The sequence below is a fragment of the Hoplias malabaricus genome, chromosome 17, assembly GCF_029633855.1.
Source record: "Hoplias malabaricus isolate fHopMal1 chromosome 17, fHopMal1.hap1, whole genome shotgun sequence".
Lineage (NCBI taxonomy): Eukaryota > Metazoa > Chordata > Actinopteri > Characiformes > Erythrinidae > Hoplias > Hoplias malabaricus.
The window spans coordinates 11,424,510-11,449,163 of record NC_089816.1 but is presented as its reverse complement, the minus strand read 5'-3'; the positions used below and the strand labels follow the sequence as shown (position 1 = coordinate 11,449,163).

Here is a 24,654-nt window from a genome sequence, read left to right as displayed (position 1 = left end):
ACCCAACAACAGAATAAAACCAAATAACATAATTCCATTGAGTGTGATACTCTGTGTGTGAATGTGTTGGTTTAACTTTTTACAAATCTCTCCTCGTGGAGTCCGTATTATTTGAGGTTATCATCCAATACCTAGTTTTATGATTTTAAACAATGTGTTCTGTTCAAACTCACTCTCACCCACTACTTTATACAAAGAAAAATGATCCTTTATTTCTTATTTGTTTTATATTATTATTTTTCTGTATTTAATGTTATTATATATAACTTTATACAAGCACCACGCTTACGGAGAAATTCATTATCTTAGGTGCCTAAGGCTTCTGCACAGTACTGTAAATGAATCTCTTTTCCATACAACTGTACTGACTTGGCTAAAATTATTACAGTAAGTAGGCTACAGTACGTGCCACAAATTCCAGCGTTCTCAACAACAGAGCAAAGATGGTGACGCAAAGGAAAAAAATAATTTATTTTAAAGTTATATATTTAAGACTGTGACTCTTGTGCTGTAAATATCTTTTTTGTTTCATTTTGGCCTTCATTTGGCGTTTAGTAATCACTTCTTAAATCATGGACCTGGTAGTATCCTTTGGCTGCACTGTGTATTCAAGTGCACTATTAAGTGTGCAGACCTCCGCTAGTAAATATAAGAAAACAAACAATGGCTCTACAGTGTGTTGACAACAGAACTTTACCTGATCCACCATCAATACAATTTGAATGGTTGTAATAACGTTTCTGGAAATGGAGGTTAATACTCACATCCTTTTCAGCTTCTTATACGGAGAGAAAGCTCCAGGCGGAATGCTCTTAATCAGGTTTTGCTCCAGACGACTGCAGAGGAAATGGGATAATGTGTTATAAGCAGCTGTTTCTGTACTGTCCAACATAACTAACTCAAAGCATGTTCAGCAATATACAGAGCACGTGTTATCAGCGTGAACTCACAATTCTAATCTGTGATTGGTGTTTAAGCCGCTGTGTGCATGTGTGTGTATATGTGATGGTGTGTTGCCCCAGTGATGTGGAGCATGGCAAGGCCAGGGTAAGTCTGGGACAGAGTCATTAGTCTGTGTGAGAAATGGGTCCGGCTGGAGCGTTCACTGCCCCTCCTCTCTCCCCCTGACCACCACTGTCCCTTTCTCTCTCAGTCATCCATCCTCACCAGCCGAGAGATGACTGCATGGACACGCACACACACCCACATAAATGTGCTGGATTGAACACACATACACACACACAATGACGCAGAGTACTGTGCAAAAATCAGAGACCACCCTTCAAGTATTTAATTCCTATTCAAAATGACCCCTGTCCCTGAAAAGAGAAGAAACAATAATACAAGTATAATAAGGACCTTAAACATTTGAAAATTATGTTTATATACTGAGTAGTTTTGTCAAACAGGCTACATACCTACTGTATTGTCTGCGCACACACATACAAACGCACGCACACACACACACACACTCCTGGCTCATTTCTGCCTGCTAGGGCTGGTAGTTAGAGCTCCTGCAGGGGAATTACTGAGAGAGCCATCCAGTGATTTGATAGCCGTGCTGCAGATTGAGAGGAGATGGTTTTGAGTTTTCAATCTGCTCTGGAGCTCGCCGTGACTCAGCCCTGGCAGCTGCCACTGGAAATGGGTCTCTGCTGAAATGAGTATAGACCCCAGCACTCTGCGGCCTATACATCATTTAATTAGCGCCATTTGTTTCTGGCCACGGGCTCTGCTGGGGTAATGTATCCAGCCTGAGATAGCCGTTTATTATGCAAAGGTCATACACTATTAGCAGAAGGAGCAGGACAAGGAACGGCACATATCAGGGCAATTACGCACCTGTCCTTTAGTGCAAACAAGGGCCTGACGATCGATATGTATATCAAATACCCGCACTGAGGAGCAGCTGAGACACTCCCCAAGCCAGTGGAAGCCCAATCAGCCTCAGGCAAGACTTACACACACACACACAAACCACTACTGTAAAGCCTTCGGAGCCACGGTGACTGTTCATCAGGTGAGAGAGTGCTGTGATATGAGGATAAATTAGATTGTCTGTTGTAATAGAAGCTGTCATTCTTGTATATAATACACTTCTCAGTACAATGCTTCAAAAGTTTAGACACATAAACCTTTTCTTCAAGGGAGCCTATTATGCAAAAGATTTGATATCCGGAATCATATGCTTCTACGAGCCATTTGGATGGCTCCCTTATTGTTACATCACAATAAGGAAATCTGCATAGAACCATCCTGGCACCACCCCTCACCTGTAAAACATGGGATGGTTGGGGAGTGGCCAGCAACAGCTTGTTTGCATAAACGTGACAGAGCCCTTAAACAGCTCTTTCTGAAAGTAAGAATAGAGCTGGTGAGATCTCTTTATGTGTGATTTAGTGGAAAGAACTTCATGAACACATTCTGTATAGCCCATAGACCTATTCTAACTTGTTTATAATGAGGCATAATATGTCCCCTTTAAATTCAGAGAAAACAATTATCTTTGACAGTTACAGTTTTAGATTTATCTTGAAACTATGAGGAATAGTGCCTAGTATGGCCAGGGACATGTTATAAAAACAGTCCGTTTTCCTTCTCTTGGAACTGTGGCATTTTGGAGATATGAGTTTCTGATCTGACAGTGAAGATTTAGTGCTTGAATGCTGTTCAGCTTTCAGCAGCTGCGTTCAGTACACTATTGCTCTATGCCGAGGTCTACAGTGGATCAGAGAGGAGGAAGCCGGCAGCTTATGCATGTGATTGAGTTAAGGCCACTGCGGTGCAGCAGATTAGAATGGGGCTCCGGCATGATCTCATTTGCCTGACTCTGGCTCCTTGGCTGTTCTGTATAATTGTGGTGAGCTCACAGGGAAAAGCTGGAGGACCCCCAGCAGCCTGAGCCAGAGGTGCCCCCAGCTCCAGTAGAGCGCTGACACTGCTGCTAATGAGCCTGCGAACTGCAGTGCTAATGGGCCTTCGCTATGCGACAGGAGGAGAGAAGGAGAGCTGAACACCTTGTAATACCAGAGAGGCTTTGTCTATTTACCAGAGAGGGAGAAAAGGAGGCTGAGAGAGAGAAAGAAAGACAAGAATCAAGTAAAAGTGGGCACCATAATATTAACTTTAAATATTTAATGCAGTGTTTGGGATGGATTTCCCATATTCACAAAATTAAAAGTAACCTATATGATGATGAAGGACTAAAAACCAAGCAGCTACGTGTTACTGTGCAGTTACTAGTCATTGGTTGTTGTCCTATACAGTCTCTTTATAACTGATCAAAATAAGCCTTACTCTAGAGGGATAAATACAGTAGCTTGAGAATTCTCGAAATACTGACCATACCCCTGAGAAAAATGCACTGCTATGTAATTTATCACTATAGTGATAACATATCGCCACAGTGTCCACCCCTGTAATAAAGAGTGATAAGGGCAGTGAAAGAGATAGAGGGATGAAAAATGGAAGGTGAGGGGTGACTGGTGTGACTGATGGGATGACTCACATTTCCATGATGCCCTCGGGCAGATTGGCCGGGATTTCGGTCAAGCCTTTTCTCCTGCAGTCCACAATGTTGTTGTTGCAGGTGCAACTGGCAGGACACACGGAGGCTTGCGGAGCGCAGGACCTTGGCTCGGACTGCGTGGGGCCTGCTGGGTCAAGAACGTGTGGAAAATTAGCAAAAGTTCAAGAAAGATCTCATTCCGATATAGACCCAGCACGAAAATGCTGCATTACGGAAATGCATAATAACCAGCTGTGCCTGAGAACAAGTCACAACAGCAGGAAGGACCTGACATTTAGGAGATTGCACGTCATGAGCCCAAACAGTTCATCTCACATCCAGTAACCTTCCATAATCAGAAGGCAGTGAGTTTATGGAACCATTGTTTCTCCTTGCTGTGTAATTAAGAAATACATTTTTTTCCTAGGGTTGTGTTTGCTGTTTAGCAGTTTAGAGTTTATTCCTTATTTGATTAATGGGAGGGGGGGCTTAATTAACAATTCTTGGACGTGAATGTTTTCACCAATTAAACGATGAGGTCTATTAGAACGCTCACAACATGGCAAGGAAAGACATATTTGCTTACATTAATACTGGTCTGATGCTAATGAAGGCACATTATGCATCGCTTAATGTACATTCCAGGATGGTGCAAGGCAAGCAATATTCAGAGAGCGGGAAGATTATTGACTGCTAAACAGCAGCTTTCTTGTGATGTGCTCTGTGTGCGTGTGTGTTTGTGTGTGTGTGTATGTATATGAGAGTGTGTGCGCTGCACCTGTACAGACGAAATCTCTCTTTTGCACATCAGGGACACTCAGCCCTCTCATGTGGGCAGGCGACATGCACTGAGTAAAATGAGCCAGCCCCTTCCTCTGCCGCAGCCAATCAGAGAGCCAGGACAGGTGGCAGTCGCAGTGCAGGTTGTTGGAGTGCAGACGACTGGAGAGAGTGCGAGAGAGAGAGAGAGAGAGAGAGAGAGAGAGAGAGGGAGAGAGAGAGGGAGAGAGAGAGAGAGAGAGAGAGAGAGAGAGAGAGAGAGAGAGACCATAAATATAAATGAAAGTCAGATAAGAACAGATAAAGATATGAAATGCCTCAGAAGAGATTCTTATTTCTGGGGCCATCTTTTCTGAGAGCCAGGGATCAGTGAACAGTGAATAATGACTGAAATACAGTCCTCTAATGCTAAACGCACACTGAGCTCTGAATATTAATACATCAAAAGGCTTTGGCGACGTGCTCCCATTGCTCTATTATCATAATCACGACGACGCTAAAGAAAATGTGACTTAGCTTCACCACTCTCAATGACAAACGTAAGAAAATCGTAAAATTCATACACACTTACGGAGGAATTCGCCATCGCTGTCATTGTTGTGATTTGATATTCATTTATTTTTCACTCACAGATTTTTCTTTTTAAAGTGTACATCGCACGCGGCCACGTCTCTGAATGTAGGAGATATTTAATTTCTATTTTATTTAATATTAATTATTTCATTTAAAAAAAATGTTCAAACCTGACAGTGCTGAACGTAAACCAGTGTAATTCATGATCCAAAATGAACTTTCAAGACTAGTGTAACTATGTTTTGCCATATCTGTGACCATGGCAGGACACCCACGACTCCCTGGGTGAAGGTGTTCTCCTCTTCATTTTGTCAAGGTCTTCAGCAATATGGCAGCGTTCCCAATGCAGACACCCGCTTTAATATCTACCTCTCATGGATCATTGCGCGGCAGGGAGGTGGAGGAGAGGCGCGGAAAGAGTGGCGTCAGCAAATCAAAGAGGGCGCATATACCCTTTACAAAGGCCTGCGAGTGAAATAATAAGGTAGAATCCTGCTCGGGGGGCTATGAAATTGCTCATTGAAGAGAACAGCGGGGTCGAGGGTCCTCATACAGCCTTTCCCATTAGAAATCTGGTTTGCTGCTTTCTTGTTGTTGTGGATTAATTATGGACGAGCGGGATTACGGCGATGGACGTACGAGGACACCAGGGTCCCTGGTGGTCTGAGGTGGACATGAGGTGAGTGCAGAAAAAAAAAAAAAAAGGAAGCCCATAAAAGGGCAGCTCAGCACAACCCAGCGTATCGACCGACGTCCGTGGAAAATGACTCCTCGTCTAGCGGCGGGAGTCTCCTCGCTCTTTTTATTTGGCTGAGTTATTGAATGGCAAGCGCCATGGGGTGATATCATTTGATCTAATTGAATGGTTGCTGCACGAAGCTAGCGAGTCTACAGGAGGGGAGGAGAGGACAAAGGGATGGAGGAAAAGAAGGAGGAGGTAAGCTGAACTATTTCATCAGAGACCTTGAGACCCCTCCACCCCCACCCCTCAGCAACCCCTTCCTGCTAAAGGGATTACAGACATCTCTAAACATTTGATTTAATAAGTTGTTTTTTACGAGCAACAAATTCAATACAGAGATCTCAGGGATATTAGGGGGACGAAAATTCAATACAAAGGAATCAGGGTAGTAGGGGCGGCCTCTGCTGTGGATAATTCAATACGGCCAAGGGAGCGGCGCGCTCTGCCAGCCCACCGTCAGCAAATTCAATCCAGCGCGAAGGGGCAGGCCTGTCTGAAGGCTCTGAAGGATGGGACCGTGGCCAGACTGCCCGACCGTGGTGCTGACCACTGATGGAGCCAGAGGACTCCAGAGAAACAGAGAGATGTAGGGGCTCCAGAGGCCAGGAGAAAGGTTCCAACCTCTAGACGGCCACAGAGACCCTCAGTCCTGGGGGTTTGGGAGCCTGAATCTTACAGTTAAACTAGCATTTTCTGCTGACATCCCCACTTTATTTACGGCTTATGGAGCCTGGCGCTCCACCACATGCTAATCACGAGGAAAGCTAGCCTGATCCCATGCTAATACGCAGATGCAGCCACAGACGGGCCCGTAGAGTGGTCGCTATGGAACTCTTCGCATTGACTGTGGTTCAAACTTAGTGGTGGAAACTGATGTAGTGACAAAGACTCTTTGGAGGGCCATTTCACCAGACTCATCGGACTGTTACACAAACAGTTCCACAAGATGCCCATTAAGCACCAAGTCCCAGAGCTAAATGAAAGACTTAGTGCTTGGATGTGTGTGTATTCACATGCCCTGCCATCAGAAGTTTGAGAACACCAAGCTTTGCAAAGGTTTTCACAGTAATGAGCATGTCCTACTTGGTTTGCAATAACTTATCATAGTACATCTAACAAACTGATAAGGCATATATAAAACAGAATGCCCGTTCCTTTGTGTCTCAACATCAATCATCAGTATTCAAACTTTCCTGTTTAAATATTCTGGGAAAAAATATTTTACATTGAGATAATATCAATCTGATAACAGCTATCAGTACCAGACAGATATTAGCAGAACCTACGTCTACACCAATAAACATAGTAAGTCTAACATGTAAACTTCTGCAGTAGCAGAAATATTTCGTACAGTAACTCAAAAACTGAAAAACGTACCATTGTTGTACAGTGTATATCATCAAATGCATAAACATAAATATAACTTTAGAAATTAAAAACACTTTGCCAAACATTCTCCGCCTTGCAGTAATAAACGAGTAAAGACCTGCATGTGGAGGTTACACCACAGTGAACCTACAGCTTCACTGACCGATGATTTTCCCCTTCACCAACCCAGAGAGAAGCCTGATACTCACAGAGTCCGCAGCTTGGGCATGTGGTTGAAGCTGGACAGCGGGATGAGGGTGATGTTGTTGTTGTTGAGCGTGCTGGAAGGCAGAAGACAGAGAGAAGATCAGACAATTGTATCGATCCGCTGGGGCTTCACACAAAGACTGAGTAGCGGGAGCACGGTTTTAGTGGAAGAAGAAGGGCCCCAGTGTTCAAAACAAAGACACAAATCAAACCAGTTTTGCAATGGGAAGTATCAAGAAAGATTTGTTGTCTGTCTGTATTGACTATGCCTCAGTAGGTTAGAAAGAGTTGGGAAAGATATCGAGACACAGACTTTACATTAAAGTAAATGCTAAAATTACATCAGCATAATTTATAATATTGCTTCACACACACACACACACACACACACACAATGTCCCAGCACTGCTGTGGTGCATATAACATGATTGGTGTGTGTCCACAGCAGCGTGTAATCGGCTTTAAAGACTCATGGCCGACGTGTGCAGCTGTATGCATTGCCAGCAGGCTCTTCTGCTTCCTGCCAGAGCAGCAGCCCTCCTCATTAGTGGTAGTTAGCTACCTAAATCTTGTAATAAAGCCGTCCCATGCTTATAAGGTCCAAACCCAGGCCATACTCAGCCCCTCCTTCTAAAAAAGGCAATGGGTCTGGGACATCTCATCTGAGATTGTAATGAGCTTATAAAAATAAAGGTTACTGAATTATTCTATTTAAGGTTCTAGATATTTACTTTAGTTAAAAAAAAAAAGACTAATTCAGACCTTTTACATTACGCTGAAACCCAGACTTCCCAACTTCAACAACATTCTGCCGAACCACAGTTCCATGTCACCTTTGACCGAGAGGAAAAGAGTAAAGCCGCACTACGGCTGGCCTGGGATTTGTGCCTGAATGTTGAAAAAAGTGGACAGCTTCATAGTGTGACACTCAAGCTTCCATTTACGTAGAAGGCTTTTGATTTTCTTGCCATTTTTTGTTCCAGTTTCTGAGATTGTGTGGGATTTAATAAACAATTTGTTACAGTTGTCAATCTCTGACTTCAACACTCACACCGACCCAAAGCAGCCAATAGCAGGTTAAACGCATGAACGATGCCATAATGAGACGTGACGCATGTTGATGAATGTTTTAATTGGCAAGGATTAAGCCTCAAATAAAAAAAAAATGAACATCAACTGATAGTAAAATCTAAATTCTTGAAGGAACTGAAAGCTTCATTATGGAATCAAAAGCAGTTCTACTACACTTTTAATGTTAAGGATTGACTTCCAGATTGACCAAACTGCTGAAACTGCACAGTTTGGGGTCAGCCCATGCAGCCTAATAATGGGTTTTGAGGGGCACATGGTGCTGGGGACGTTTCTCAGTAAAAAGCTCTCGTTTTACAGTTCAGGCCTACTCTGGGAAGCACAGCGGCTCCAGAGTTGACGCCAACTCAGTACGCTACTGGATCCACCAGGCCTTCTCTTTTAACTCACAAGCAGCTAATTCAATCGAAACCTCCTTATAAACAAGAGAGGAAGATGGATATGACCACAGGATAATACGTTTCAGTGTTTCTGCGATCCGACTCATAACTCTGCAAGCGTGGAAAAACCCCATCCTCAGCAACAGCGACGCTTAAAAACCAAACCCAAGAAAAAAACCCAAAATCACACAAATAAGAGAAAAGAGATTCCCTCCAAAAGAAATCAACTTTTGCAGAACATTTAATGACAATCTTAATATTTGTTTTGGCGCGGGCGTGTGGGGGAACACTTTATTAAGACTGAGGGAAAGAAAGAGAGGAAAAAAAACATCTCAGTGGCATGAAAAATTATTGTTTTTCCACAAAAATATTACACACAAGGAGGAGGAATCACCCTTGTAAGAAGCTGAGCTCGTCCCAAAAAGAAGAACATGATCTGCTCCTCAAGGCCGCTGGCGATTCTCGGCAGAGTTTCAGAGGCGAGGGCCTAAGGAGGAACGCCCTGGTGAAAGCATGTAATGCTAGGCTATCTTAAGGGGGAAAAACAAGGCTGTGAACAAAAAAGATTGACACTTATCTACAATTTCCCAGGTCCTCTGGGATGGAGTGAGTTTTCTGAGCAGCGAAAGCCTGAGGTGAGGAAGGTGAAGATGCTTCACCTGTAATTTTAGCTAGAACACAGGGAAACTACTGAGGAGTGGACAGATGCAGCTGAAGAAGAATAGGAAAAAAGGCACCAACCTCCCCACACCCCCATCTCCAGGGCCATCTGCCCTAAAGTGCACCTAAAGGCTTGTGCTAATAGAAGTACTGCTCTTCAACTCATCCATATTTCAGCCGGGCCAGTTTCCAGCTATAAAAAACCCAGGTAAAAATAATCTTATGCAGATCTTCATCTTCCCAGGCATCGTCAGAGATCTTTCGACCACATGTCGGAGACATAATGAGAGCGAGACTAGGCAGGTATTACTGCTTATGTCAGAGTGGACAGTGGCTTTACACAGTGCCCACTTTTGTATAAAAATGTAATGCTAATGAACAGAGCTCTTCCAAATAGCATTGTACAGGCCTTGAATACAGATGTACTGGAATTCTCATTCAAACAAGAGACGAAAGGAGGGACTGAGGTTGTGCTGAGCTAAATATTCTTCATCAATCAAAACTACAGCCAAAACGCTGTTCATCTTTTTGTTTTTCTAATAAGACTTCCCTGAGGTCTTAATGAAATGTCTTTGGTCAAAATACTACAAAGATCAAACAGCACAGCAGTGTTTTCTGTTTGAGCAGCTCTGTTCAGACCAGCGCCTGTTCCTTTAAAAGAGAATGAGCCACAGCTCAGTTCAACACAAGAGTCCAACAGTGAGGAGCAGGAAGTCTGTTTTAGCCACTTTTGCTTGGTTCTCTTTATTCTCTGTTCTCACTTTTTATTGCAGCACAAAAAAACAACAAAAATAAGAAGACTCATCTCAGACCCCCCCCCCCCCCCCCACACACACACACACACAAAAAAAAAATCCTGTTTTAAAAGTAAATTATATTTAAACCTCAATTGAATACATTTATACAAACTTCAGTTCTAGGGATTTTTTTTTATATATTAATAAGCACTTTTTCAAAATAATAGCTGACCATATCAGTTCTGTCTCCCAGATGCTGATCATGAATCAAAAGGGAAATGCCAATCAACGCAGGGAAGGGATCCTCAGTGTCACCTGAGAATGTGCATTCAAGCTTCTACCATTCTATCAAATCAAATCAATACTGACTCCTTACTAATAACATGCTCCCAAAGCTTAACAATTTAACTTTATGATTTTATTTAAGGCTTATATTGATGCAGCGGTCAATGGGATTGAGTATCTATTAGCTGCTCATTCACCTAGCCTCGCCTTCCAATGGGACACCTTCATTCTTTTTCGGCTTCATTCTTTCTTTTCTTGGCTGTGTCAAGAAAGCTTTCCCACAGTCGCAGAAAAGCTGGGCACTGGGTCTTGGAGGGCCCTTAGCATTTCTCCAGCCCCTCATTAGGAGTTCTGGAGAGGGTCTGGGCCACTTCCCTCTTAAAGCCGGGTGAAATAAGAGAGGGGCTGGGAAATGGTGGGGAACGAGAGAGAGAGAGACTGGACTCTCTGCAGCTATCTGTCCACTGGTGACACACAAACACGCGCACACACACACACACACACACACACACACATGCACACACACACGAACACACCCCATGCATACACAGCTGAGAAAGTCAGAAGCCAGACACGCAATGCGACATGATAGTGCACTGCTCCTCCTGTGTGTGTGTGTGATTGTGGCTAACTGAGGGCAGACACACACACACCCTGTTGACTTCGCTCAAAGGGAAAAGGTCAAGAGTTACTCGTTTTATACACAAATAAAGTCTCCCACGGGTTTGCGTGAAGGGTGCTTGATTAACGCTTAGAACTAAAAAATATTCAATTAAAATTAATTCATATAAATGATTTAATTTACAGGTCCCTCACAGACATAAACAGTAAAGGGCTGCCTCACACCCACATCCCCATTCAGCAGCACAGAGAATGAATTCAGCGTTCCATATATTTACTCAGAGTTACTATAAATGCTTTATAAATATGCTTTTCTTATTATATTATCATGCTATTCTTATATAAGGCTTTGTGTGTTATTTGTAGGAATCCTCTCGTCATATTCTAAAACTCAACAGTGCACTTGTCTGTTTTATTTCATTTTCTAACTGATTTTATAGAGTATACATACTGTTTAGCACTGACAGCAGCACTCAGGTTCCTGAGAAATCATGTTTGGAAAACTATGCTTCTATGTTTACACTTGTGTGTTTACACTGATTCCTCTCAGTGTAACAGACCCTCCCTAACACCCAGTCCTCCACCCCCATCTTTGTGTGCTCAGAGCTTAGAAAACATGGCCTATTCAGGTAAGTGCCCTGTGCCAACAGATGCTTACACTCTGGGTAAAATACCACACCGCTCTGTACAGATACTACATGATAAGAAAGGTAAGATAACAAGAGTAAACACTGAAAGCCCTTTTACAAAATGGAGGATGTTATACACGTTACATGTTTGCCATGTTACACATGGAATTAGCCACATTCCTCCTGGACCGTTATATAAAGCACTGAACTCTCTGAATGGCCATTTGTACATAATCAATCTTCGGTCTGGATAATGATAAGTTATTTGAAAAAAATATATATAATAAACATAAACAAACTTAATTTTTTTTGTAAATAAGTAAACAAATATTATCTTATTTATTACTGGTTTATTTCTCCATTTCACTCTGAGCTATGTATTTATGTATTTATCCTACTACAGATGTACCATCAGTGTGAGAAGCATAAGTTTGTGTTTGGTCTAAACCAGATTGCTTATGTATTTTTATGCTGACAGGGCTGTTTTTGAAGGTATGCTTCACAGTTTATCAGCACATGTATAATACTAATGTGTGTGGGGGTTTTTATGGCGTGAATCAGTATTTGGATACTAAGAGTTAATAAAAAGCCTTACCTCATCACTTAAAAAACAAAGTCATGGAGGTAGATCAAACTGGAGTGTAGGGCTGTGTGCTGGGTTCGTGAGTGGGATTTGGAAGAGGCACCAAAATGCTTTAGTTGTTATTCTAGGTTCTATTTTACGGACAGAGATTGCGAATCTTGAATCTTGGTTTGTGCAGTTACCACATTTGTGTACTTTAGCTCATAAAATAACAATCACAGTTAAGTTATTGATGTCAGCTCGGTTTGTACGGCTACTTCTTGTTAGTTTTTAAGTTCTTGTCTTTGCTCCCAAAGATTTCTAGGTCTAGTTCAGGTTAAATGAAGTTCTAATGCATATTAGTTGGTATTTAAATATTGATTTATTATTTTTTGGAAAACATAAGGAATCAAAAACTACTTGTATTGTCGTTATATTGTTATAAACAACTGCAGCATTGTTTATTTAAGTCTGTGAAAAAAAAAACAATCACAAATCGACAGAATAAGCACAGGCTAGAACTTCTGTGTGTGTGTGTGTGTGTGTGTGTGTGTATAATAACAACATAAAAATTGTATTCATACACAGTGTAACTAAAAAGTTTATAGCACTAACTCTTATCCTCTACGGTTTCCAAAGGTGACCAACTTTCTTCTGATGATCATAGTGGAAAAGTCATATTCACCTTCATTGTCTCTTCCTGTGCACTTGGGGAGTGTGTGTGTGGGGAGGCAGCCTTCAATATCCTCACAGGGTTAATGAGAGGGGGGTGGGGGGCGGGGGGATAAGGATGCGGCGTCTGGTGACATTTCCAGAATGTTGCCATGGCTCCAAAGGAGCCGCCGCCGCCGCACACCAGCGGATGTGTGCTCAGAGTCTGGGCGGTTGGTAAGTGTGCGCTCGTGCCCATATGAGCAGCAGACAGAATGGGAGGAGTGCCTCCAGATGGAAGCTAACTTCATTACGAAAGCCAAGGTTCCTCGTAGTTGCACTTGTTGCGGTGTGATGGAAAAGAGATGGAAAAGTTTGCCTTTGTTTAGTTAAGTGTCCAGGTTCAGCTAGAGCACAACGCAGCATTCAGATGTCACTGCACTAAGTCTAATGAACTGGTCTTTGTTGAACAGGAAAATAATGCAATCCAGCATGGAAAAAAACTCAAAAATCCTGGTCATACGAGTGTGTCCTAAGTGTGTGTCTAAGTACGCGCTTAATAACAAATAGAACAAAGTCAAAAACCTAAAACAACACAAGCTCTTGGCGTTTAGAAAAGAAAATATGGAAAGCTCCGGTTCTCATTCATTAGATGTTTTAATCAGAACAGGAGTAGCTCTGTGTGTCCACACTTCAGTTCCTCACTATTTGAACTATGCGACTCACCCGTTGGATTCATGATTATATGAAAGATTAAAAATGATGATTTAGAGTAATGACTGAGTGGAATATTAAGCCTGCAGTGTAACCCCTTAACCTTGATGAATCTAATAGCAAGGGTAGACTTTTTATTACCCACTCTTGTATGAACAGGCAGTTTGTCCCAAAGACAGTTACTTAACAAGTGGGAAACAACCTGCTGACATCAATCACACTTCTAATAGAAAGGAATGGGAAGATACTGAAGCGAGTGTCAGTTGGATTCAACGTGTTAACACCGAAGTAACACAGATGAAGATTACGTGGAAAGACACTGGCACATTTCTTTAAGATTCAAGCCTAATTTAAAGGTTTAAGGCTGCAGAAAATCTATCCTGTGGGAAATGTGGAGGAATGGCTGAAGGAGAATGAACGTGGACGCTGGGAGAGGAACAGGTACTACAGCGAAGACAGACGTGCTGCTCCGGCCCTTGATGAGGCCATTACAGCTTAAATGAGGACAGATTGAATCTAAGCTGTTACCTACCCTCCTCATCTCACCCCCCCAGCTCCTACTGGCCGCCCAGGAGCGAATGATTAATTGTGCGCGGGGGTCCGACTGCTGAGATGCTGCCGGTTCATCCACCTCCTCCATCATACCCCCCCACCCCACCACCACCTCCTCTCTCCCCCCACCCCACTTAGCGCAGACCGCGCGAAGATAAGGCAACGCGGGCGCGAGTGTTGGCAAGGCAATTTCCTGTGCAGGAAAGTGCTGTTTGGGAGCTAATGACGGGCACCCCCCTACACCCCCAACCTGCTCCCGCTTCAGACCCACCCCCTCCCCACCTTCCTATAATCCATTCCCTCATTTAGTCACTGGCCTGCTCCCGCCACTCGCCTGCCTGTTGTCTGTCACATAAAGCCTTCTATTGACTGAAAGGCAACCTTTCAATCAGGCCGAGGCAGAAAGTAAGATTGATTTGTCCTGTGGGAGGCGAACCGGTGTTAGAAATTAAAGATGCATGGAATATCTGATTTGAGACGAATCCCGGCTCCTCTCCCTGTCTCCCTTTACCCCCTCTCTCTCCTTTAACCGCAGTGGGGCCATCGCTCTCCAAGTATCAGTGCAGAGCAGGGCATTAGGCAGAGCAGAACAGGACTAATGTTTTTTACATGGGCAGCGAGGTTAGAAATGATTAGGATAAAAGGGCACAGGACCAAAAAAAAAAAAAAAAGGCATAGTCCATGTCCACTGTTGCCCAGGAGAGTGTTCGAAAGGTCACACTCTGAGGCTTTCTGGAGTGGAAAAAAACAAAAACCAACAACAACAAAAACACCCAAAAAAATATGAAAGCACAGAATAACAGAACTTTATATTTTTCCTGACCTCTCCCTATAAAATACAGCACATCTCATGGCTAATACGGTTAGGTTTCGATCTAACGCCCACTGGTCTTTCACCAGAGCGGTCCTGAGACCACAGAAACACGATAGCTTCTCCCCAACCCCACGCTTCAGAGCTCAACAGCTGGACATTTTCTCACCAGGATTAACTTCCTGTGCCTGCAGGCTTTATTACACACTGTCATAGGAAAACTCTGTAAATATGTTTTTAAATCATTTGAAATTTTACATTATTTATGTTATATTGAAATATACTTGCAGGGCATTATAATGTAAAATAGTACAGATATCTGTGAGTCTCTCAACAATTACCATCTACCATCTACCATCAAACCGCCCTGAATGACTGTTTACACCTCTATGATTGAATAATGCAGCTTTTTTGAATACTGTATGAATTCCCCTTTAAGAATTCCTTCTGGGTTTCCGCGTGAGCTGGCTCTAAACACAAAGCTGGAAGCATCATTAAACGGCGCTCGCAGCTCAGAGCACATCTGCGGAATCAAAAGCAGGGAATGCCTTTGGTGAATGTGATGCATGGAGTGGTACGCTACAGAAGACTGAAGAGATCTGCTTGGGTCTCAGAGGTTTCCCCTCTTTGGGCCTGGCGCCTACTTTCGCAGTAAACTCTCAGCCTGGTTTGAACAGGTCCATCCGTGCCAAGCTGTCAAGAAAATGCATCGCACACACATTGACAAATGACAGCATTTGGCAGGACAGGCAGGATCGCTGTAATGTGAAAATTTGGTGCCTCTTATCAATGCGTGGCGCTTGGATGGAGGGGGTAAAGTCACCTTCAGCACACAGGCGTGGAAACGTCTCTGCACTTTCCTCCTCATAAAAAATGACACAGCCTCGCAAAAAATTTCACATGATTTGACATTTGATTCAGAGCCAGAGTTTTCTGTACAAAAGTGCTTATAAAATATGCAGTGGTCCCAATGCTCTGCAGAGTGGTGTGTGTGTGTGTGCATGTGGGCATGCATGTGTGTGTACAAGCTGGGCTGAAACCTTGGGGCAGTTACCCACAGCACTGGAAATATTGTCATTTTTCTGCTCAAAAAGACCCAGTCTTTTAAAGTTCTTACTCTCTGAAACTAAACCTACAGGCAGTCAGAGAGAACGTCAGATATAGAACCCCACGTAACAGTTTTAAATGAGCTGTGCATTATAAGCTTATGATAATCCTTCATAACAACATCACATCACCAACAAAATACTCTCCCTCTGACTCATATCTGACTCCATTTCTCTGGACGTTGCCCTCTGCTGTCAGTGGCAAAGTGCTTCTTCTCTTCAATAATACGCCCATAATCTGAGCATACAGAAATACAGAGTGACAGTCTACTGACCCCATGTATTTTATACATTTTCCCAAACAAATATTTAAGAGTAGCAGTGAAAAAGATCTCTCCTCATGAGCTCAGTTTCTACGAACAATGTTTTAAGTGTTTTTCACAAGCTGTGCCCACACTAAGCGTTTTATCTGTGTGTGGCGTATGAGCGCTAATCAGTCAAACATTTTTATTAGGACGTGACAACAGGCACCAAACCTGGGCATTGGCTCATTACTGACCAACATGAATAGAATTTTGAAGTAAAATAGATTAATTTAAATAGAAACTAGAATATTTATTTGGAAATAAAAGCTGCAACAAGGTAGCAATAAACAATCTACACCTTCAATCATTTAAAAAATATATATCTTTAAATTTGTAAAAAGGCTTGATGCTCCATTTATTAAACCTTCTACAAGGTTCCTAAATGATGTCACACTAAAAGCACTTTCGGACACCCATATATTTACAAAGGTTGAACAGGAATCTTTCACAACCCACATGCAAATATAAAGATGTCAAGAGGTGGTCCTTGACATAGAAGAACCCCCTCCTGGCTCCTTAAGGGATATTTTACATATTTGTTACAATTGTTTTGTGAAAATATTGTCGCTAAGGGAAATATGAATCTCTATTTTGTGGAATTTTAACCCCGCAGCTGTCCTTCACATTGTGTGGAATTGTCACGATGAACGGACCAACACAGATGCTCCAAAGTTACCTGGAGTTCAATCTTTTTACGTTGTCCACTGAAAATTAATTTTTCTCCTTCTGTTACTGTTACTGTTTTGGAGATAAATGTTTTTTTTGGACAGCGACAATAAGTGAGTTGCATGTGGAGTAGCAAGTAAAATTACTCTTTGTATCTTTTATTTTCTAGGGGCACATCTAGAAAACATGAAAACTGGTCCAAAGACAAATCCGGTACAGCATGAACCTGCTCATGAATCTGTACACCAATGCGTAATGAATAATTATTGACGTAGCCGCTCCCTCTAACTCAGGTTAAGCCTCTGGAAGGCTTGCTCCCTGCAGATGAAGTATTATACTCATCACTGTGCTGGCCACAGCACTTTCTCCAGCTCATTAGAATGCAAGGCATGACTTACGGTGGGGTGGGGGCGGGGGTTTTGGTCCAAGATAGCTTTGAAGTCATTAGTTCAGTCATTAGCGCAGTTATGTTAAATATACATTACAATTCATCACCAGAAAGAGCCGATCATTTATTTTGTGTTGCTTGGCAGGCGTTAAATCAGGCACCGTGTGGGAGCCTCGTCAGTCGGGGATATTTGACGAGTGCCGCTCCTGCTTGATCAGGACTCTTCTGATCACCTCACCAGTACTTAGCATCTTTAAAGCTTCTGGCTCTGTGTGCTGTTTGTCGTTTTTCAACGATCACACGCTTCTCTCTCCAGCGCCTCAGTACAAAGGCCGTGTGAAATGCTTGCTCTGTGCTGCAGTGCGTCATCTATTTAACCAGAGCTTTAATGATGGCTGTGATTAGCTGAAGCGTTTAGCCTTTCAGGTCTCAGGTATCAAAAGAGACCCTGCACATGGCCCTGTGACCTCCCTCTGATGAAGTTCAGTGTGAGCTCAAGCGGTTCACTGCCTCTGAAACTCATACAGCCAACAGCAAATGTTTCATCTCTGGATTGGACACTGGTTTACCTTCACTGAGGAAAGAGATGCTAAACTAATCCAGTGTTCAATCCTGAAATGAACACTTTGCTGTTTGTCTTGGATTAAATGACGGTTTGTTGACCTTGGAAGTGAAAATAAATTAACAAAATGTCTAATGGCGATACATTTTACAAGATTGTTGTTTATTTGCTGAGCTTAATGTTTTGGAATCGATAAAAACCTAAAACATAAAGCTTCACTACTGTGACACTTGCCACATTTTGTTTTATTTTATTCAAATAATATAAATTAAGCAAAAAATAAGAGCAGAAGTGATTTTCACTTAGCAAATCCACCAAGCATTACAAACAATACAAACTAATGATGAAGTCACTTATTTAAAGCTAATCTCTTGTCTGCTGTAGCTACAGTATACGACATCTGCCTATTGGCTTCTATTGTTAAGTTAAATGTGAGCCAAAGAACTTGTAAGTAGAAGTATTGGGACAAACTGATTGTCCATGGTAACTGAACATATGTCACTTTCCAATCAAAAACATGTCCATTTTTTGTCAGATTTGATTTTACTACAGCACAACTTGTGCTGTGATGTGTCCTTCACATCGTATAAAACAATTCTCAACGAAAGAACCCACAGAAATGCTCCAGAGTTACTCCCATTGAAATTTAAGATGGTATTTTCCTTCTCCTGAAATTTTGGAGAAGCATGTCATTGATTGGACAGTAACAATATTGCACAGATTAGGTTTAAACATTTCTGAGGCTTCTCTTAAAAACACCTGTCTCACTTTCCAAACATCCTTGTTATTTCTATTTTGAAACAGTTTCTGAATGAGGCCTTGAATGTACTCTGTCTAAAGCCACCCAGTAGACGGCTCTATCTTCAGGGCAGGTTAGCTTTAGCGGCATAGGGCGAAGGAAGGACTCATTAAGCCTCCTCAGAGAGATACACCGCTGCATTAATCTCCAAGATAAAACTGCGAACATTGTGCACAGGCACGAGCTGTCCCTCATTTTCAGCGGTGCTAAACTAGATCTATGACACGCTCCAAGAAGCGTCCCCTGCGGCACGCTCCCCGGCGTTCGCTTAAGCAGACGTCAGAGGCGATTGCTTCTCGGACGGCCAGGAGAGTCTGAAATTATGCATAAAGCCTACGCAGCGTGGAGGGTGGTGATTACAATGCACTGGGTTAACACATCATGATTGGCTAAGCGATATATTCCCCGATATGCGCTGAATGTATGGCTCAATCAGTAGCGGGGGGTGTGTGTGGGGGGTTGTAGTACCCCGCATATTCATATTCTCCTGTTCTCCATGGCTAAGCATTTGGTAATGGGCTGTGGTGGAATCGGAGGATATTCTGTATTATTAATGAAAATTGATTCCTGACTCACTCACACTTTTCCACTCGCGTACTCCTGGCTTTATTACTGTTTTTTCCTCCTGATCAGGCCATTTTTATGCTTTGAGTGTGAGACTAAGGATGAAATTATAAAGCCTGTCACGGTCACTCGATTGTACTTGATTAAAAATAACAATGCTAATTTAAATGTACCTTCTCAGTGAATTGGCAATTAGCAATTAATGACGATAATGCTTGGTTTAAATTCTCCCGATGGTCTTGAATCTGGTAAGAACCGTACAGACGCGCTCATTTATGCATTTGTTCATAGTATTGGTCTTCAAGACTCAGATTAAGACTAAACTTAGACTGGAAAGAAATTTAAATTAGAAACCCCCCAAAAGAAGTCAAATTTGGCTTAATCCTCGTTCAGGAAAACTGTCTTTTTAAAGGCTTCCAAGTGATTTGTGTTTCCATTAAAGCATTCTGGAATGTCAGATTTTGGTTCACTGGTGCCATTTTTCTTGATTGGTCTTTAGTGACTTATTATTCAAATATTTAAAAACATATTATAGGAGATTTTCTATGTATTAATCCTCTTACTTCTTCTCTCTTACTCCTCTCTCATCCTTTCTTCCCTCCCTCAGTTTCTCCTGATTCGGTCGCTCTTCAATAACGTCTCAAAAACTTCTCTCAGTCTAATAGTGATGTAGTACCGTGCCACCATGCTGCTGTCTGCTCTGGTTCTGGGGATAAATGGACATGGGGGGTAGACTCCCCCCCGTCCGCTGAGGGCTGCTCGTTTGGGGGATGAGGCTGGCACTTAGCACTCTGCCACGGGCCTGATGGATGGGGCTGCGGCGCTCACTGCCTACTGCTCTCTGTCTTGCTCTTTCTCTCTCGCTGTCACATGGTGTGGCTGTTAGCCTATAATATTTTTACTAAATTCTTCCTTGTATTTGGCAAAGGAGCATCACAGTAAATGAACTTCGACAGTCTTCAAAGTAACATCTTATATATCTATACATCTAACCACTAGTGTCTTTGTCATTAACAAAAAATCACTTAAAAATCTATTTTTAATAAAGAAAGGACCAATAGGATTGCTCCAAATCACCAAAATAATAAAGGACACAAAATACATCATCGGACATTAAAAGTTAAGGATGTTTTTACATTACCATTCTGGAGATTTATGCTTTTTGGACATAGACTAAGTTCCATGCTAACAATGTTGCTAGCATATTAGCTGTGCAACAGGGAGCACTGAGTCTAACTGGGAACCCAGAGAGTCTGAGTGACTACAACTCAGGATGTGAAGAAGGAAGACGGGGTAACTGCTAGATCTACTTTTTTTTTTTTTTTTTTTTACAAAGAAATACTCTACACACAGAGAGACACACAGACAACAGAAAAGTCAAGTGGAGGCTTCGGCGGAGTGACAGTGCAACCACAATGCAGCACGGGATGACAAACGAGCAACTTTCACTGTCGCACAGTCATTACGGCTCTCTCTCTCTCTCTCACACACACACTCACACACAGGCGGCAACAGATTGGCCAGGGTGACACGGGCACTGCCGCTGCACCGCAGGTCCACTGCACTTTCAAATGCAACGTACTTTGCCCTTTGAGAACGGTCAAAGCAACGGACAACACACACCACACACACACAGTACTAAAACAGCTACAGGCACAAGTAAGGGTCTTAGACCACCGAAGAACACAACAGGAGAGATAAAGGGAATAGACGGAAACAGAGGACAGCCACAGGCAGAGAGCAGTAAGTGAGATTCTAAGAGAGAGAGAGAGAGAGAGAGAGAGAGAGAGAGAGAAAGGAGTACTACTAAAGAAAAGGAGAGGATAAAAGAAGAGGGGAGCGATAAGGAGAAAAGAGGACAGGAGAAGGGAGAATAGATAAAGGTAAGAGAGGAGTGGAGAAAGGGGGGGGAGAGAGACTCACAGGATCTCCAGATCTCGCAGGGCTCGGAAGGCTCCATCTTCGATGCAGCTGATGTGGTTGCTGTCCAGTTGCCTGCAGATGAGAGACAGGAGTCAGCGGCAGGTCTGCAGACAAGCGGGTGGGGGGAGCGGGGTGGAGTGGGGAGGGGAGGGTGGAGGAGTGGGTGGGGGGGCTGCAGGAGGGAGGTACACAGCAGCAGCTCACACACACACACACACACACACACACACACACACACACACACACACACAGCTCTCACCTCCACTCTCCTCCCTGCAGTCAGGGACAAGGACCAAATGACTCGAAGTGGCCTGTCTATGGCTGCAGCCCATTATACCCCCTCCCTCTCTCTCTCTCTCTCTCTCTCTCTCTCCCTCTCTCTCTCTCTCTCTCTCACATTCTATCTATCTATCTCTACCTCTTTCATCTCTCACGCTCCTTCTTATCGCCACTCTACTTAGCCAGCTGTAAGGAGGAATGGGGCAAAAGGTAAAGTGAGATAGAAAGACAGAGGGATAGAGAGAAAGAGAGGGAGGGTAGAAAGGAAGAGAATGAGATAAAAGGTAAGTGGTAAAGCAGAGTGAAAGAAAAGTAGCGAGTAACAGAATAAAGACAGAAGAAAAGAAAGAGGAAAGAAGTATTGAAGGAGAGAGAGAGAGAGAGAGAGAGCATTAAATAATTAAAACAGGTATGAGAAGGTATGGGGCAGAAAAGTAAGATGCAGATGAAGAGAAGACAGAAAAAAGAAACAGAGAGAGAGAGAAAGAGAGAGCAGCAGAAAGACTGAGACTGAGGAAGATGAGGCGGCTCCGTCCTGTGCTCTATAAAGAGACAGGAGGTAAAAGTTGAAGGAGGAAAGGAAGAGAGAGAAGAAGTACGATTTAATGAGAAATAATAGAGACAGAGAAAGTAGCAGGATGAGAGAGAGGGAGGTAGTAAGAATGATACAGAGAAAGAAAGAGAGATCAAGCAGTAGAAAGACAGTAAGCCAGAAGGAGAGCGAACAGCAGGCTGGCTATAGTGTAGCCCACCCCGTCTGTCAACTCTCTGTAAATATTAATTGCATTTTCTCCCCCTCTCCCCACCACCGCTCCCTATTTCTCTCCATCCATCCTCCCCCTCTCTTTCGCTTTCTTTTTTTTTTTTTTTTGTAAACTCAGAAAGGGAGTAATTTCATTACATTAGAGCACCCAATCCATTACGAGGTTTTACCGGCTCTGTCACTGAAACAATTTCATTAAAGGAGAGGGGGGCGGGGGTTGGTAAATCAGGCTGGGTCACGATGTTGGACTCGCACACTCGTTCCTCTTCCCTTCTCCTTCCTTTTACTTTAATTTGCAGGCCTAAGTGCCCCCACCCCTATATGACCACCCAGCCCCTCGCCGTCTCCAGCCAAAAATGAATGGACGGGTCGAGTGAGGAAAAAAAAGAAAGACTTCTGAATGCTTTTCCCGAGTCATTTGTTCGGCTCAAAGGCACCGGTGACATCTGACCCACTACAGACCCAGCGCTTTTGCCTCTTTAGACATGGGGGTAATAAAACTGAACAGTGACAACCCCCCCACCCCACTACCACTCCTTGCTTTTTTCTCCTCCTCTTTTTCCTCAAAAAGATGCCCATCTGTCTCCATAAGAGAAAAAAGGACGCTGCGGGCTTCTCTGAGCCAATTCAAATGGTACCACTAACGACAAGAGCCTTATCTATCATGGTGGAAATGAAATAAGTAGAAGCTGAATTAAAACGCGGTCTGCTGTAATGCCAGCTATAATTCCATTCAGGGTAGACCGATACTTCAAGGTAATCGTCTCACTTGAGTAAAATGAGAGTCCAAGTCTCCACTTTCAATGACACTTAGCTAAGAGCTGCAAACCCATGAAAACCACCAAGCCGTTAACCAAAACTCTACACAGTCTTGAGGTCTTCAAGGCCTTGGATGGAGCTTGCAGGTATAGAATGAATGACCTCTGTTCTACTGCAAAACAGCACTACTCACACACTTAAAGATGCCAAAGTGGGGTTTTCTGGAGTGAATCCACAAGCAAAAACACTTTTGTTTTCTTGAAGGACAGTTCAGTGGATGATTTCTTAAAAAAACCTTAATCGGTTTTCAGAACCTCCACATAAGGTAATGTATAATAAATATTAAAAGATACAGTGAAGCGGGCAATGGACTGGCCACCCCACAGCCCAAACCAGCTGTGTTCGGGATTACCTGGTGATGGTGATGTGGAGAAAATGCTCTTAATACTGAGCTATGAAGGTGAGGGGAATCTACACTGACACCTACACTGACACTTTACTTACTGTAAGAATACAGAATGGAAATATTATTGGACGCTGTACTGTGTGATAGTTATACAACATTATTCACAATATTTTAATCCACCAATGTGCAATATTCCATGTACAACAGTCATGTACATTTAGTTGTAAATATTCTTCAGAGAAACTACATTATATATAACTATATTTTTATATTAGTATTTATGTTTATGTTAATTACTAAGTTTTGCTTTTGTTACCTCTTTCTATTACTACTTACTTCCTGTCCCTTTGTGAACACACTGTCCCGTGAACACCCTGGGACACAGTTCCCCACTGTGGGACTAATAGAGCATTTTCTTATCTTATATTATCTCTTTTTTTTTCAAAAATAGAACTGAAGCTGTAATAAAGGCAAAGGGTGAATCTAAGGAAAGGTATTTCGTTTAGTTTTTCAGGTTTCTGTGCAAATATTAACCTGTGGTCTTTTGCAAATTACTGCGTGTCCGAGTTCACGAAGAAACCGTACGAGCGATTTTTTAAGAGCGCTGCCATAAAACCCCAGTGTCAACTTTATTTAGAATAACAAGGCCAAGAGTAACACAAGGCCATTTCCATATTCAACAAAGATAATAATCATTGTTTATTCATGTGTGGCTGATGGCCTGGTGTGTGTACATATGTGTATGGATGTACAGTGTCTGTGTGGAGCAGGACATGGTGGGGAATGGAAGTCCCAAATTTAATTTCCTTCACTCTAATTACATTGGCCTTTAATCATTGCAGGCATGAGCCGTATTGGCAGTTTGATGCTCCTCCACTGCCAGTGGCCCATCTGGAGAGGGTCGAAAAAGGGGGTGCGAGAGGAAGCCGTCCCGGACCCTCGCTCCCAGCACTCCGCCATCAATCTGTCAAAGATTCCTGATGCTAAGCAGCAGTCAGACACCTCCTAACTCATTTGGGGACCACCGCCATTAACGTCCATCAGCAAAGGCATCAAAACCAAGATGAGACCTCAGGCCCTGTGCAGGACGGCCGTTTCTGAAGGCTAGTGAAGCTATAAGCGCGGCTGATGTGTGACATCCTGCTCACGTCCATTTGCATATCAATGCGGAATCACTGGTATCAATTCCAGTTAAAGCTCCATGCCTATGTCACAGAGGTGGCATAAAAGGACGTTGCGCACGTGGACCAGCAAAGCTTTGGAGA

General features: G+C 42.9%; 1 protein-coding gene across 2 annotated transcripts in view; it reads right to left on the bottom strand.

Moving 5' to 3' along the window:
* slit3 (slit homolog 3 (Drosophila)) overlaps positions 1 to 24,654 on the bottom strand; it is a 182,397-nt gene that overhangs the window by 53,338 nt on the left and 104,405 nt on the right. The window contains exons 6-10 of one of the 2 annotated variants that reach the window (XM_066648750.1): positions 21,183 to 21,254; positions 7,181 to 7,252; positions 4,287 to 4,450; positions 3,509 to 3,656; positions 765 to 836 (exon numbers count right to left, since the gene is read on the bottom strand). In XM_066648750.1, the coding sequence (XP_066504847.1) occupies positions 765 to 836; positions 3,509 to 3,656; positions 4,287 to 4,450; positions 7,181 to 7,252; positions 21,183 to 21,254 (528 nt within the window). The remainder of the gene's footprint in view (positions 1 to 764; positions 837 to 3,508; positions 3,657 to 4,286; positions 4,451 to 7,180; positions 7,253 to 21,182; positions 21,255 to 24,654) is intronic. The other variant, XM_066648751.1, reaches the window with a different exon arrangement.